General features: G+C 35.7%; 2 protein-coding genes across 2 annotated transcripts; both read right to left on the bottom strand.

Annotated features, from left to right (window-relative positions):
* Positions 1 to 958: 958 nt before the first annotated feature.
* LOC145625130 (uncharacterized) lies at positions 959 to 2,422 on the bottom strand. The gene is made up of 2 exons (XM_081678209.1): positions 1,581 to 2,422; positions 959 to 1,394 (listed from the first exon to the last, which is right to left on the bottom strand). Exons 1-2 carry the CDS (start codon positions 2,420 to 2,422, stop codon positions 959 to 961), a joined length of 1,278 nt encoding a protein of 425 aa, XP_081534335.1.
* Positions 2,423 to 9,689: 7,267 nt separating this feature from the next.
* On the bottom strand, positions 9,690 to 12,104 carry LOC145614019 (dirigent protein 17-like). The gene is made up of 2 exons (XM_081669032.1): positions 11,979 to 12,104; positions 9,690 to 10,778 (listed from the first exon to the last, which is right to left on the bottom strand). The coding sequence occupies exon 2, from the start codon at positions 10,626 to 10,628 to the stop codon at positions 10,101 to 10,103; it is 528 nt and encodes a 175-aa protein (XP_081525158.1). The 5' UTR covers positions 10,629 to 10,778; positions 11,979 to 12,104; the 3' UTR covers positions 9,690 to 10,100.
* Positions 12,105 to 16,939: the final 4,835 nt, after the last annotated feature.

Genomic DNA, 16,939 nt, shown 5'->3' with positions numbered 1-16,939 from the left:
TGCCTTCAAAATTGACCTTGAAAAGGCCTATGTCAGACTAGAATGGCCCTTCATTAGATTTTTCCTTGCTAGGAATGGGTTTGATGAGCCTTCTACTAACCTGATTATGAATTGTATTGCTTCCTCCTCCTTCCAAGTCATGGTCAATGGCAAGCCTACCAGAACCTTTCAGGCCTCTAGAGGGTTAAGATAGGGAGACCCCATCTCTCCTTATATCTTCATTATATGTATGGAATACCTGTCTTATCTTATTCAGGATGCTTGTGATGATGGGGGTTGGAAACCTTTCTTGTTTAAGAATGTTGGCACCCCTATCTCACATCTTCTTTTTGCTGATGACCTTCTCCTGTTTGGTGAGGCTAATCACTCCACCCTTCAAGCTATGATCCAAACCCTTGACAGTTTCTGGGATGTGTCTGGTCAGAAAATAAACCTCTCCAAAAGTAAAATATATTTCTCCAAACCAACGTTACAAGGTACGAGGTACATTCGAAACGTGGAACGGAAACGGATACGTGGTACGTTACCATGTATGAATCCGGTAAGATGGGTACGATGTGTCAAAAAAAAATTTCTCTATAAATAAATCAAATTAAATACTAAATTATAGTTACAAGAATAATACTAACATTTTTTCATGGATTTTCTGAATTTTTCATTACAATCATTGTAGAAAAAAGTTTACTCAAAAGACATAATCCATCAGCACATGCTCTTACATTTTTACATACAAACTTCACTTAGCTCCAAAAGCCAAAATGGCCAAAATGACTAAAGTGCAAATATACATTATACTTCAAAAAATCAGAAGTTCAGAACATTAGAAGTCAAATAATAATATCAGCTAGGAGTCTGGGAATCGTTGCCTCTTAGATTCAGGTATCTTATTTGCATCATCATCTCCTCCTTCTAGTGAATCAAGTCCTTCCCTCCACCTTGAGTCTTCTAATCTTGTTGCTCAAATAATAACATCCCACTTCCTATATGGTCCATCTTTGTAGCTTGCTGTGAAGCGAGAGATAAGTCTGATGTTTGTGTGAATAAACACCAACTTATCAGCCCGCGAATAATTGAGTCTATTTCTCTTGATGTTGTGAATATAAGAGTATGTGCTCCATACTCTTTCTGCTGAGCTACTGGTTATAGGCTGTGATAACACCTTAACAGCAATCTCTGCTAGTTCAGGAGTTTCAGCCCCATAGGTAGACCACCATGAAATTGGACTCATTGTCACAGCATCAACCTTTGCTGAAAGTGTCCCAAAAATTCCCCCCTTAGCTGGGAAGGTAGCTAATTGTTGACGCAGCACTCTTCTTTCCTCTTCATCTTCCCTTATTTTATCAAAAGCCTTAATAACACCTTGAACAACTTCTCTATCATAATTTGGAGCTCTCCTAGGCACCCATCAGGAGCGGGAGATTGTAGGTAGTTTGTATCGTAAAAAAAAGGATTGAGAGCAAATCCTAAGCAATGCATAGGTATATTCAATTTCTCCCACCTAGACAAAAGAATCTCATTCATTTTTTCCTTATCAGCATGATGTTTATTTTTGACCAATCATGCAGTCCATTTTTTCATACAATTCCCCCATTTTTTGCCCTTCACCATCAGCCAACTTTATCATCAAATATATTGGCTTGGTAATGGCCAAAATATTGTCAACTTCATCCCAAAATTCATCATCAGTTATAGTTGCTGCCACTTCCTTTCCTAATTCTTTTGTACGCTCATCTCCGGAGTTCACCCAATCCTTCCAAGCCCTTACAACTATAGTAGTAGCTAAGGCTTCTCTACATTCTGATAATCTTTTCAGTAAGATGTAATGTGAAGCAAATCTAGTTTTTGCTACTTTTAACAACTCAAGTCCCGAGTGATTTCTAAAAATAGCATGAGCATGATTATGGTTTAAAAAATACTTCACAATGTTTTTTCCCTTGGTGTAAGTATCATGAATAAAAGGAAATGCAGTAGCAATGTCTTTGAAAATCAAATTTAAGGTATGTACAGCACAAGGGGACCAAAATATATGCTTATGTACCTTTTCGATTTCCTTCCCTGCTAACTTGCAATTTGCTGCATTATCAGTGACCACTTGAAGAACATTTGAGGGGCCTACTTCATCGATCGATGTGAGGAGAAAATCTGCTATTGCTTTTCCTGTTTTCTCCACGCCGGAAAAATCTTCAGCATACAAAAACATCAAACCCCGACTATTGGATGCAATGACATTCATGAGTGGTCTATGTTTAACATTTGTCCACCCATCAGAAACTATAGAAGTCCCTTGAGTCACCCAAGTATCTTTCACAGGAGCACACTCTTTTTCGATTTCTCTCTTGCAATCATCAAGTAAAGAAGTTCTTGCTCTATCCGCCGATGGAGGTTTATAATCTTTTGGAGCATGATTAAGAGCCTTACACATTTCTCCAAATTCTGGACTTCTAAGCACATTAAATGGAATCCCATTAGCACATAAAAATCAAACAATTTTAATGTCAACTTGATGCCTTTCCATGGTAGCAAAAGACTTTGCTATGGGACTGCTCGTAGCAACTGTGGTTTTGATGTTGACAGTAGATCGTGTTAAGGATGGTGAGACACCATCATGCTCTGCGTCTTCCACTTTCTTCCTTAGCTGTTGAAGGAGAACCCTATTTGACAACATTGTTGTACAACGCCCAATCTCGGATTTAATTCTAGGGGGTGGACCAAAAAAATGTTGATGTATCCGTGTGTACGAGCTGCTTGCTACTTTGCAACAATGGTTGCATTTCCATTTTTTTGTTCCTCCTGCATTCTTCTTTTTCAATCCTTGTTCCACTATTGTAACTTCATCTAACAATGGCTTTTTATTTTTTTGTGAAGGATTTTGCTCAATTGTAGTTGTATTTTCTGGTTGAATTTCATCTTCCACAATAATAAAATCATCATTTGACTTATTCTGAGGTTGCTCACAATTTGTAGGTTGTGGTCTTTGTCTTTGATTGGCTCCCTTTTTTTTTCCCAAACGCCATTACTGAATGTTTATCTGGTTTTTTTTAATTTTTTTTTTTACTTTTTTTTTTGGGTTTTATGGTTGTAGAAGAAAGTTGAAAGTCTTGATCTCTAGATATATATAGTCTGTTCAAGAAGGGAAATATGGCTGGCTTTTCATCTACTATTTCACTTTAAGAGTGTAGGATATGATTGATCATTGGAACATGTGACTAATGGGTTTTTAGCTTAAGAGTTAAGGGAATAATGGGAATAACGTGCCACTTTCTAACAACTAATGGGTTTTTAGCTTAAGAGTTAAGGGATTAATGGGAATAATAATCAATAAATAATAATAATAATCAATAAATAATAATAATAATAATAATAATTGAAATAATAATAATAACAATAATAATTGAAATAATAATACTAATAATAATAATCAATAAATAATAATAATAATAATAATAATAATAACAATAATAATAATAATAATAATAATAATAATCAATAAATAATAAGAATAATAATCAAAATTAATAATAATAATAATAATATTAATAATAATATGTACATATGTATATACACATATGTATAGTAATAAATAATCAATAAATAATCAAAGATCACTAATCCGTAGTTAGAAATCACTAATTAATAAGTTCAGTTCAGTTCAGTTCAGTTCAGCTTAGTTCAGTTCAGTTCAGCTGAGTTTAGTCAATCGGAACAGGCCCTTAGGGACCTACCTAGGCTTTCCCTTAACTTACAAGAGACCTTCTGTCTCTCAGCTCACTTATATCACTAATAACCTCTCAAACCTCTCTGCTTGGAAGACCTCAAACCTATCTAAGGCTGATAGAACCATCTTGATTAAAGCTTCCCTTGCTTCCATTCCTGAGTATTCTATGCAGGTCATTGCCCTCCGTAAGAAAATTTGCTCAAAGATTGATCAAATCTGCACTAGGTTCAAAGATTGATCAATTTTGGGGACTGATGGATGGACTCTTTCCAACCTTTAGGATCAGATCCCCCCTCACATTCTCTCCACCATCTCTTCTACCCCTATCCTCAACCATACTGAGGATTTCCCATTCTGTTCTCTGGGTAAAGGTAACCATTTTGATACCTCTGCTGCTTATTTGCATCTCTGGGACCAAGCTTATTCTAGTAATAGAGGAATCTTTCTTACTGATGCCATCTGGAATATAGATGTCAAACACTCTGTTAAATTCTTTTCTATGGGCCTGTGCTTGGCAAAGCCTGCCTACCTCTGCTGTGCTCCACTCTAGGAACATTATCCCTTCCGGCCATTGCCCTTTCTGTCCCCATACTGATGAAACCATCCTCCATGTTCTTAGGGATTGCCCTAGAGCTTCTGAGATCTGGTCTACCATCCCTTGCCCTCAAAATTTCTTCTCTGACCTTTTCTATCTTTGGTTCCCTAACAACATTAAGGACTCTAGAAAATCTTTGTTTCTTGATCAGAAATGGAACTGTCTCTTTACCCTTATCTGTTGGAAAATCTGGTTAAAAAAGAATAAATGGGTGTTTAGCAAAATTAACTTGCCAATTGATCAGTGGTGGCACTCCTTAAAGTGGATGATATATGAGGCAACCTATCTGAGTTATGAGAAACCCACTAAGACCATGGTGTATATCCCTCCTGTTATTGATCTGATTCTGCTCTGTGTATTGCTGTGGATGCCTCCTTTAATCCTGTTAGAAAATCTGCAGGAATGGCTGGTGTGTGCAGAAATAGAGAAGGAGTCTGGATAGAGGGATTTGCTATTCATGTGAAAGTCACCAGCTCTGCCATGGCTGAATGTCTAGCCATCTTGCTTGCTTTACAGTGGTGCCATACAAGGAACTGGGAAAATATCTCCATTATGTCAGATTGTCAAAGATGTACTATCAGCATCAATTGTTGCTATGCCCCCCGATGATTTGTTTCAATTTACAAATATCTGCAGGGACTTAAGACAAAGCCTGAACCGATGCAAGGTGGTGTACGTTTCAAGGAGGAGTATCCAGGAGGCAGACCAGATGGCCAGGACAACCAGGTTGTTGGGTCTTGCATCTCAGTGCATTGGGGTTTTTAGACCAGAAGTGTTTCTTTGTAAAGCTACTTTATTAACCCCACCCCCTAATTTGGAGCAGAACTTCTTTTCTACTAATGTAGCTACTATTAGTCCTAATGGGAACTATTTAGGTGCTGAGTCACCGCATTTTGACCCTCCGTAGTGGGGTGTAACTTTGTACTGGAGCTGTTTTAGACGGCGTTTGAATTTTAATATATCTGCTCCTTCCAATCAAAAAAAAAAAAAAACATCTTTTTAAGGTAGATTCAAGTACAGTAGGACGTAGTAAGTAGTAATTTGGAAACAATGCAAGTACTTCTATAGACGGAAGCTTATTTATCACTGCATATATACACTTGCCCATTAGAAGAATAAGATAACTCCTAGCTAGTATACATACAATGCTGTAATTGTGTACAAGGAGCTATAGTCAATAATAATTTGCGATTTGAGGCGACAAATGCAATTGGGGTAACTAACTCGTATGCAAACTAGAAAATGTAAAACTTGGGGTGACTAAACTCGTATGCAACCAAGAGGACACGTTCTGCCATAGCATATTGATAAGGTGAAAGACAGGGCAAATTTAAATATATAATAATGTACTATGTGTATATTTTGCATATAAAGGTATGTGATGGTAAGCTTTAACAAAAAGCAAGATTTAATTCAGTATCCTATCTATACTATTCCAAAGTTGTGCATGATGAAGACTCACCCAATAATTAAAAACAAGGGAAATCATCAGACATACTCCAAACTATTCAATTTCTGTTCCTTTCCTCAGCGGTCATATATAGTTATATACTGCCTCTATCCCCTGTACAAGCCCTCCTACTTGATTTTGGTTGTCCATCGTATAATTGTCGACTGTCTACCTGCATCATCGAAATCCTCTTCCTCTCGGTCTCCATGTAAATACACCCAAAGTCTTCGCTGTCTATCAAATCTTACACAAGGATCACGTTCATAGTGCAAACGATCAAGACCTCCACTCACAACTTGACCCATCTGTTCATCTGAAATACCCTCCACCAGATACTGCGAGTCTTTGACAAGAACAGCAACATCTCCTCTGGTGCCAATTCCACCAGGCAATCTAGCAGCCGCGTCTCTCACAATAGTAAGAATTGTAATACTTGCAGGACGATCACATTTGAGTAAATTATGGTCTCTTGCTCTAGATGATATCTTCTCTCCACATTTTCTTACTGGTGCAACACTAGATTTTCTCCCATCAGCTGCTGTATATGCATACGCCCAGTCAGGAATCATGTATCGAACCCTTTCCTCAGCACGAAAATATGCTCTGATTTCACCTATGCAGGGCTTAATTGTAGGAGAGCAGCCCTTTCCTTTTAGATGGCTTGAAAATCTTTCCTTAAAATTGATCTTACATAAACTCATAGACAATGGAGGAGGTGGGAGATTAGCGCGCTGTTTAAGGGCATTCAGATTGATTTCAAACCAATCAGCAAAACAATCAACCATTTTAACCAGCATATTCTTTGGCAGACCCCAAACTTTAGGTGCACAAGCAGTAAAGCCATCATCCTGCTCTGATGTTAAACAAGGTATTGGACCAACCCAACGCCAGCCTTTTTGCGATTTATCATAAATAGCTAGCTTCCTCCACCTTTTTGCTCCATAAGGCGGTGAATCAGACGAAAATACCCTTAAAGTCCCTCTTATTAAGTCCTCAAGTTGAGCTTCAACTTGCAGAATTCGACTGTCTCCTGGTCTTAATCTGACCTGCTCAACAATTTCATCCATCGAAAGACCTTGATGATCAATGCTCGGAAAATTCTCTTTGCTGTCATCATTTCCTGCAAACTTATCACAACTTAAAGAACCATTGCTACTAGGAGCAACAAGGGCCAAGCGTACAGCAGACATAAGATGAATGATCGTAAAGGAAAACTGTCTGTGAACTGTCGGAGTAATCAGATCCCCTCCATTATCTTCGACCTCGTTTCCACACTTCCTATACAGCATCTTACTAGCCCTTTCACAATCATCAACTTTATTACCATCATCACAAGAAGTTCCTAAATGTGTTGAACCACAATATGAACAACCCAACTCAATTTTCCTCATCTGTTTCCTCCTTCTAAATGCATTCAAACTGTTTGATAAAAGTTCACAATCATCATTCCTTAAACAATCCAGTTTTCTTCCAACTCCCTTAATACCCCTGAAATTTCTTCCATGTTTTACAACAAAATCACTCTCAAAATCGCCATTAATCCACGAAAAAGAAACATCATTAGCCATTCTCAAAAGGGTTTCTGCTGCATAACCCACTTCGAATGTGAAATTCTTAGAGCAGCTTGTTTGATTAACAAATTCATCTTCTGAAGTAAAATTATTAAAATTACTAGTTTCAGTTAACACCTGAATATGAGAGGAAATTTCAGAAGTTGGAATTTGGGTTTCTTCATTGCATTGTTCTCCTATCATTTTGTAATTTGAATCCACAAAAATCCCTGCAAAAACAAGAGCAAAGATTAAGAGAATATAAAAAAGATGGTAAAAATTACATAGAATGAAAATCTAGATTACCAGTTAAGTCAAAATGAATGAGAATTTAAGGAAATGTGAGGTTTGTATATTCAAAAATTTTGATTGCATAAAAAAATTGTAAACCCCTTTTTGAATTTGTGTTGAATAAAAATGAATGAATGATGATATTGAAACGGTTAAGCGAGAATAATATTTTTACTTGACGAGGGAAAAGAAACAAGACCCCGCCTTAGGGCTCAAGGGTTCTCATACTCAAGAGTCTAGACTAGAATACAGATTTTTATTTTAATTTTTTTTTTGACAAAAATACTTGCGTGGAACTGGTCCACAATAATATTATTGTGGACCCGAGGTTTATACACACGCAACTGACATTATATTGAACATAATGACCCTTATTTTTAACATAGTAACCTTATTTTTAACATAGTAACCTTAAATAAAAGTTGTATAACGTGTAATACTATTGTGAACTTGAAGTACGACGTTATGACCCTAATTTTAATATAGTGACCTTTATTATTTATATTGACCTTATAAAATATTTCATTAAAAAAATTAACCTCTTATAGCCTATATATTACCAAAATGACTTTTATTTTCAACATAGTGACCTTCATTTTATTATAGTGACTTTTTTTTTTTATTAATAAAACAACCATAGTTTTTCTAATGTTAGAGGTCCATAATAAATTAGTGTGAACCAGGTCCATTTAAGACTTTGTATTTTTTTGAATTAGACTAGAATTAAGAATTTATTACTCGTACTCTATATTCGACTTTAAGTAGAGTGTACTTGTGTGAATGAACGAGATATACAAATATATTATTATAAGGAATTATATACTCCGTATTAAGAATGATATAAGAGTTATTATAGTATTATATTTTATTTGTTCGAAATGATTATTGAACAATAGGTAGTTATTGAATGGTTTTGGAGGATAACAACGTCGAATGTAGAGATGACAATCGTGTCATGTCGTGGATTGGAGAACCTCAACACTAACTCGACCCATTTAATATATACGTCGTGTCATGTTGACCACTTTAATTAAGCGTGTCAAAAACCCATGACACTAATCCACATTTTCATTTCTGTTTCATGTCGTGTTATATGAAGAATTATTACTCTCATGCAATAAGTTAATAAAAAAAATTCTATAAATCATTGGGATTTTTTTTTTCAGTCGAGGTTAGGTCGTGTCAATTCATGTTGGGAATCTCAACACTAACCTGACTTGTTTAATTAAACGAGTGCATAGTAACTATAGTATTTCATGTCACACTACAAAAAAAAGAGTGCATTAACGATGAGAAATAGTGTTGTAAACCCGTCGTAAAAGACCATTTATAACAAGATTTCCCGTTGAGAGCCCGTCCTGGAAGGGGGCCATCATAGAACATTTTTCCCATAAACAAGTTCAATGATTTACGTAGTATTTGGATTGGAATTTAAGTAGGGAAAGGTTTTATATCAAGCCTATAATCATGACATTAAAAGCCTTATACATAGAACGGGCTTTAAGTCCATCAGTTATAGGTTGCATTATTGGGCATTTATTTTGTAATGTCAAGTTTTTTGTTATGTGCCTAAATAGTATGAGTGTTTTGTGCATTTTGATGAGCATTAGTTTGCTCTGGGTTTGAGTCGCATTATCTTCGAGCCTTAAGTGTATGGCTACTAGCCATCCCTACAAGGACAAAAGTAGACGAAAATATAGTGGATCTCTTTATAATATCATGTCACTGTATGATATCAATATTGCTTCCATCTAGTTATGAATCCAGTCTTCAATAAGTTTACACGGAATTAGGAGTAATTGTATACACACGAGTACACGACTAAGCTAAGGATACAACGGGCTGAGGCAACCAAGTAGATGGTTTACAGTATCAAGAGTATTCAAGCTAAAAGCACATCAATGCATCAGGTGAAGCCTTAGGAGTATGTATGGTTGCTGCTTAAGGAAGGAGCAGTGGTATAGCCCAGTGAAAGAGTCGTGTGTGTTCTAGTCAATCTCGGTAGCATTGAGATCCTAGAATCCCTGAGATCAATGAGATAGTTCATGCAATGACTTATCTCAAACCTATACATTTTTTGAGTGCAAACAATCTTAGTTTTGGAATTCATCAAACCTGATACACTGTTGCAATACAGAAATCACTACTATATGCAAAGAGGCGGAGTAACATATAAGCAAAACAAGGCTCAACATATAAGCAGTATACAGCGCCAAGTTGCCAATAATAAAGAGGAAGCTACATCTACATGACGTGGGTGGTAGGCGTGTACATCTTATAAAACACTGGACCTCCCCCTTCATCAACCTAAGTTAGACCCTCTTGCATTGCAGAGCAAATTTGATTGTCGGATATATTTTCCCGCCCAATTGTACAATAGCATATTCAACAGGTAAGTAGATGTTCTGAACTTCTAAACAGGCCTATATGTTCACAACCCAAGCAAGTCCAAATTCAGCCAGTTGCTGTCTTTTTGCCCATTAGCCCGCAATATATCCGTTAACCTCTGCCAACGAAATTCCTTGTTGAATGCTTACCTCTACGACCTCGAGTTTTACTACCACTCTTTCTCTCAGGAACAGCATTTGTCTCAATTCCAGGCTCTGATTTCTGATTTTTGTGAATGATCTTCAACGCCAATGATTTCAGAGGCATGGTTATATCTAATGGCTGAAGAACCTCCTGCAACTCATGCCACTCAAGATCTTCAAAATCACCATCCTCGTAGACAACTCTGTACCAGCCGGTTTCTTTATCAAATTCAGTCACTTTACCCAGATAATATTTATGATCAAACAATTTTTGCACTTTTCTTCCCTCCAGCCATTCACCAAAACCTGTATTTCTCGGCTTACTGACATCAGAAGCAGATTTGTTGAGTCTTACTGTCGTTAGAATGCCTTGATTTATATTCCCATCCTCCGCAGTTAAATTAGGGACACCATTAATCACAACTGCTGGTTCTCCAGGCAACTCATATATGCCAGCTGACAGAGACTCTAAGTTGCAATCAAATGTTCCTTCCATTAACGAAAATAATTCAAAGATTAAAATGAAACTACAACACGTAGCATACACAATTAACAGAGTAACCAACGAGGCAACGGAGAATTCTGAGGGGTGTTTGCTTTGTATTGTTACACTTCAGAGTTTGCACAAGATTTTGAATCAGACAGACTGCGACAGGTGCAAGAAACAATAAGTCAGCAGAAGTCGAATCAGACTGTCTCATAAATATAATGCATCAACTATCAAGGAAGAAAAGCAAGAGTAAAGGGGAGGGGAAATGTGATGGGAGGGAATATAGCAAAGAGGAAAATAATAGGACAATGCAGATAATAATTTTAATGGACTACAATCAAGAAAACACGGTAACATAAGCTTCTAATTTGAGAAACAAATATGTGAGCACAAATTTTTTTTTTTATCAGCCTTGACTGATCAGTGGTTTGATACAAGGTTCAATGATGCTGACCAAGAGCAAATTCTATCCATTGATCATGCAGCAGGTTCCGTAAATGATACCTCCCATACTAAGACATTAGGAGAGTTAAATCACAATTTTACCCCAACTTTAAATTCCTACTAAACAAACCAGCTCAAACTCAGAACCAGCTCAAAATCAAGGTGTCCCTTATGAAAATATGTACTACGTACTTAGAGAGTTAGAGTAATGAAAATTCGACTCGTAAATAAGGAAGTCTAAAACCAAGCATCCAAACAGCTGAATCATGGAACAGACATAAAACAAAGTTGGTGGTGTTATTTTGGTCAGACAAGGAATTCAAACATCTAAGACGGGTGAAACTAAGGGTACTATTTAGCTCCCTAAAATTGAAAGATCTGGTCTCGTCCATTCTAGTATGATCTATAATGGTAGCAAACCATACAAGATACAATAACAATACCAAAGCCTTAATCCTGAAGTACCATGAACATATGATTCAAGAAAAACAGATAATAAGCCCCTACTGAATAACCCTTTAACACTCAACAAGTAACCACACTAACCCTGTAACACCGACCGAATAACCTATACGCCATATCACACTAATGAAGTAACCTCATGATACCTGAGCCCACATTGTGAATTTCAATCCATCTTCTTCTGTCCGGAATGAAATGGTGAAATGACTGAAATTGTGATATAAATTTCAATCAAATAGGGTAATCATATCATTTGGTCTGGACTTTTAAATAGATGAATGGTGAATTTGAGCCACCCAAAACCACCCCCAATCCCACAAAACCGCCCTACACCCAGATTCTACCTCCAAACCCCACCACAAACAACCAAGAAAAATCTCTTACCCATAAACCCTAAAATTCGGAAAATAAATAAAAATATATAAATCATAAGGAAAAATGAAAGCAAACCTTTTCAGAGATCAATTATGCTTTACATGACCGAATTAGAGCATACCCTCGAATTTGGAATTTAAAACTGAAATGTAAGTTAGAGACAGTTTGGAAAAGAGGGAGGGAGAACGAAAGACCGAAGAGGTGAGGTGTGGTGAATGGGTTATTGGTAAAGTTAGTGGCGGATAAAAAAAAAACGAATTTTTCACCAAATACCACCGAGTTTAAGCTTAATTCACCGTATACCACCAAAAACTTTGTAATACACCTTGTACCACTCAGTTACCGTACATTAACACGAAATGTCTTTTTCCTTAACTGTCGTTAGTCTGCCGTTTGAGGGAATTTACCAATTTGCCCTTATACATCAAACTGGCGCCATCAATAGGGTTGACTCCAACTGTCAAAAGAGCTGCAGGCAGACCAGCTAAGCAGAGAAGGAGAGCACCTCATGAAGCAAGAAAAGGAAAGAGGCACAAGAACAACAAGTGCAGTCTTTGCAAGGAGTTGGGACACAATGCAAAAACCTGTAAGGCAAGAAAGGAAGCAGCAAAACAAGCAAAAAATGCAGCATCTAGTTCACAGCAAGGCAAAGGAAAAGGGATGAAGAGAAAGGTTGATAGTTAGAATCCTTGAAGCTGCCATAAATTATGTATAATTTTTTGGGGAAAACATTTCAAACTTGTGTCAGGTTTTTTTTGGACAAAATGTTAAGAACTTAATTGTTTTGCAACAAACTTGTTTATTACATTTCAAGAAAATGTACTACAACCATTGCAAAATCATGTAGCCATAAATTTTTTGAAGACAAACAGCTACCAATTCAACTTGCATATTACTTTTAGCAATGAAAGTTTGTTTACATTTTAACTCTAGCTTTTAGAAGTGTGACTTGATAAGTATCCCCCTCAAACACTACATTTATATAAACAAAGTAGCCGTTACAAGTGTGCAAGGGTTATTTTTTAAAAAAATATTATCGTTACAAAATAATGGGTAAGTGGTGAAATAACTTTTAAATAGTGGTATATGGTGAAATAACTTTTCACAGTAGTGGTATATGGCAAATTGGTAAATTTCCTCAAACGGCAGACTAACGGCAGTTAAGGAAAAAGACATTTCGTGTTAATGTACAGTAACTGAGTGGTACAAGGTGGGAAAAAAATATCTATCATGAGATTCGAACTCACAGCCACAAAAATATAAATTAGATGTCGTACTATCTCATCCATATATTAATCATGTTTTAATTCTCGACTCATAAATATATAAGTATATGGATTGGATGAAAAATTAAAGTATATGGATTGGATGAAAAATTAACTATTGTTATAAATTTTAGTTATATAATTATTTTGATAATAATTATGTCTTTATTTTCATTATATTATAAATTTCATACAAAAAATATGTCTATATAATTTTTTTACAAGAACATGTTTATATAATTAGTCAATAGTTGTTCCATAATAATTTATTCAAAAGTTTAATGAGAAATTATTATAAATTATATACAAATACTGAATAAATAAATAAATAATAAAGAATGAACATATCTATTCAATTACAAGTGTTAAAAAAAAAATTAACCCGGAATATCGCTAGGGCCACACACTAGTGAAGTTTTAATTGTGCTCATGAGCTATTTGGCTCTTCTACACCCTTATGTGGTCCCCACATACAATATGACATGACAACCTTTAATTGGTTGGTGGAATGGGCCTCAAATTCCACTAAAGTTGAAAATTCATTTGAATTTCAAATACATTTTAGATTTAACCTTAACTTTAAATTTCAAATTTTGTGTCATTTTCAATGCTACTTTTATTTATTTATTTATATTTTTTTTTTTAAAAAATTGTTCATTTCTTGAGCCATGGAATGTTATTCTCTTCCCTTGGTTTCTTCGGCCATTTCGCCTTGTGATTTTCATTGTAACACCCCCAAATCTCCTTCTACGGACATTCTAATATAATACGTATAATTATACCGTAGAGATAGACTTAGGCGTATTACCCGCCGCAAACTTACTAAATAAACCAATACTTTGCAGCGGAAACTTCAATACTCTTCTTTATTAATAATAACCATAAATAGTAACCAATGTCATGATTACTCAAAATTAAATACAAGACCAAATATTCCTAATTTAGTTGAAACCAATCCCGGGATTCCCGTGCATCAATTATTGACTCCACCTGAAAATAAGCAACACTGCTTACCATTACGGTAAATAGGGCGAACCAAAACAAATAAGAAGTATGAGTTAGCAAAATATGCTAAGTACAATAAGTGCAAGATAATTAAACTCAATTTATTTGCAAACATGCTTTTGAAATCAATTCCAAAAATTAATCCAATAATTCTAAACTCATGATTTAAAACCGATTAATTCTCAATATTCCAATATCAATAATCAATAAAACTAATACCAATTATTTTAAAACCAATTCCTCATATTAAAACCAATTCCTCTCCCAAGTGTGCACACCCCCCAAGCTAGTCTCCTTATTTTACAAGGCTATTCTTAAGGAAAGACCCGGTCATACAAAATCAAAGGCCTTATCAATAAACCAAATCCGCATAATGGGATTACCAACATGCTTATAAAGCATAAATAATAAATAATGGGAGCACATAGGGTACACAGAGGAGGTATGTTGCCGAAGCAGAGAACTTGCTTATAAGCTCCCAACCAAACAGAATGCTTTCATTTAGCTTCAAGGTCAATCAGGCAAAGGATTCTTGCTTCCTGGAATCGATTCGATATTGATGGGGAGGAATCATCTTTGATGAATAAGCCAATGGAGTTGCCTACCTTCCGAAGGATTTGGTAGTTGTGAAGTTCAATTGGGAGTTCCGGGAGAGTAATCCAAACAGGAACAGAGGTGATTTTCGCCTTTGAAGCTACAAAGCCCGCTTTCCATGGCCGAACATGGATTAAGAATTTACCAATAAACCAAGGGCCTCCCGATAAAATTCTGCTCTGCTCTTGGGACGAAGGTAGACTTAACGCATAAAAACCCCTGCCAAGGGATTGAATAGCTGCATCCGGTTGGAAGTTCCAGAGGGAAGAGAGTTTTGATTTTAAGTAATCAAAGGATAAGGATTTACCAATTATCTTAAAGATAATAGCGTGAAGCCACGGAGACACAAGAGCGTTGATTGAATCAGCAGGAATGGGAATGACAATGTCATCCTTAGAGATGGAAGTCACGGATGGAGGCGAACATAGGGAAGGGAAGTCAGCAGGGTTAATGGTAATAGGTTGGGAAGCAAGGAGGGTTTCGGAGAACGACTTTACAGGTATTGAAGGTGGGGGGTCTGGCGGTTTGGTTGGAGGTGGGAGGGAGGGGAGAACGAGCGGCTGAACCGGCGGCGGAGCTGGACCTTTGTCTGTAGCCAGGATACTACCTATACTACCTAAAATCTCTCTCTCACTTTCTCTCTCTAACGTCTCTCTACTCAATCCACAAAAGATGTTAGTTCTCCATGTTTTAATGTATTTTGTTAGCTTGAATTTGACTATTATGATATTAAGCATGTCAGATTTGTGGCAAAATAAGGTTATAATATTGTGTGTGAGAAAGTATTACTCCGTTATAATTAGTCTACCCAATTGAACAATTCCGAACATATTTCAACTAATATCTTCAAAGTTAAAACTTATATAAACATTCACCAAATTGAAATTGTCTTGACTTATCCCAAATCAATCCTTCTATATACTACATACGATAGCTATTTATACATCCAATTTGATCATTGCTACCCGATTTGATGTAAAATCGATAAAATGTTTTATTAATCCGATTACTCCATAATAACTAACAAGATTAAACTCTATGCAATTGTCAACAGCAAACTACGTACACTGTTTGTTGCATAGTCCAAAGTGATTTTGGAGGGAATTGTAATGTCCAGAAATAGTCATCATTTATCAAGTTATATTAACTACTTCGTATATAATATTGATTCGATCTACTCGTTTAGGTCGTTTCTCACTCGTTTCGTTTGAATCAAAAAGTCATGTTGAAAATGTAGGTTGCCTGACTTCTTTCAGTACACATAACACATTACGACACAACTGCTTTTGTAACATATCATTTATTAATGTCTTATAGATTATTAGTTAACTAATACTTGTATAAGAAAGATTATTAATACTCCCGTATTTTATGGTGATTGGACAAACTGTGGTCATCGATAAAATCCAAAAACCCCAGTTGGTGCATGTTGTCATGCTGTGCTGCCTAGTTTGTGTCTTGTATTACTGAATAATTGTCTGTATTAATTTGTTATTGTACTATAGTAACCTTTTTATTTTCTCATCAATGTGTTAGATTAGTACTTCCTTTTTTTTTTTTTTTTTACTTGACTGTTTCTTTTATCACGCTTGCCAATGCAAAACTTTAACGGTCAATAACTTTAATTCTCCATAATTAAAAAATATAAAAGTTATACATTATGATAGTACTTATTAAAACGAATTCAAAATGATCCAACATAAATATGTTTTTCCTTACATATTATTCACAAAACACGGTCAAAGGAGGGATGGTGAATAGTGTAAAAGTCAAAGCGGGTCAAGTAAAAAAGAACGGAGGAAGTATATAGTAACCTTTTTATTTTCTCATCCGGAGAAGTCAACATCTTTATTAATAACAATATTTCTATAGATTATAAATTTGCTACTTTGATAGATTATAAATTTGCACTAGATTAATATTATCACAATTTCAGATCACTTGATGTCTGACTCTCATAGAAAAAAGTTGTTTTTCAAGAAAAGTATAGTAATTTTCCGCACAAAAATTTTGAGATTTATTTTTGTTTAATTTACAAAACCTTTCATGAATTTTTTTTATCCATTAGGATTTCAGTAATTTATTTTGGCAAAAGTTAACAAACGCCCCGGGACGTTGTATAAGATATATAAAAGTAGAAATTGTGGTAAAGTAAAATGTATTTCAAGGCTA

The sequence above is a fragment of the Chenopodium album genome, chromosome 3 (assembly GCF_948465745.1).
Source record: "Chenopodium album chromosome 3, dcCheAlbu1.1, whole genome shotgun sequence".
NCBI lineage: Eukaryota > Viridiplantae > Streptophyta > Magnoliopsida > Caryophyllales > Amaranthaceae > Chenopodium > Chenopodium album.
Note: the sequence above shows the minus strand (reverse complement) of the source record. Positions and strands in the feature narration are given on the sequence as shown.

Bases quoted from the DNA above. Each gene is read 5' to 3' on its own strand.
- LOC145625130 (XM_081678209.1), bottom strand. From the start codon at position 2,422: ATGTGTAAGGCTCTTAATCATGCTCCAAAAGATTATAAACCTCCATCG. The intron at 1,395-1,580 runs GTATGAAAAAAT...ATGGGTGCCTAG, and splicing joins GGGCAAAAAATGGGGGAATT to GAGAGCTCCAAATTATGATA.
- LOC145614019 (XM_081669032.1), bottom strand. From the start codon at position 10,628: ATGGAAGGAACATTTGATTGCAACTTAGAGTCTCTGTCAGCTGGCATA.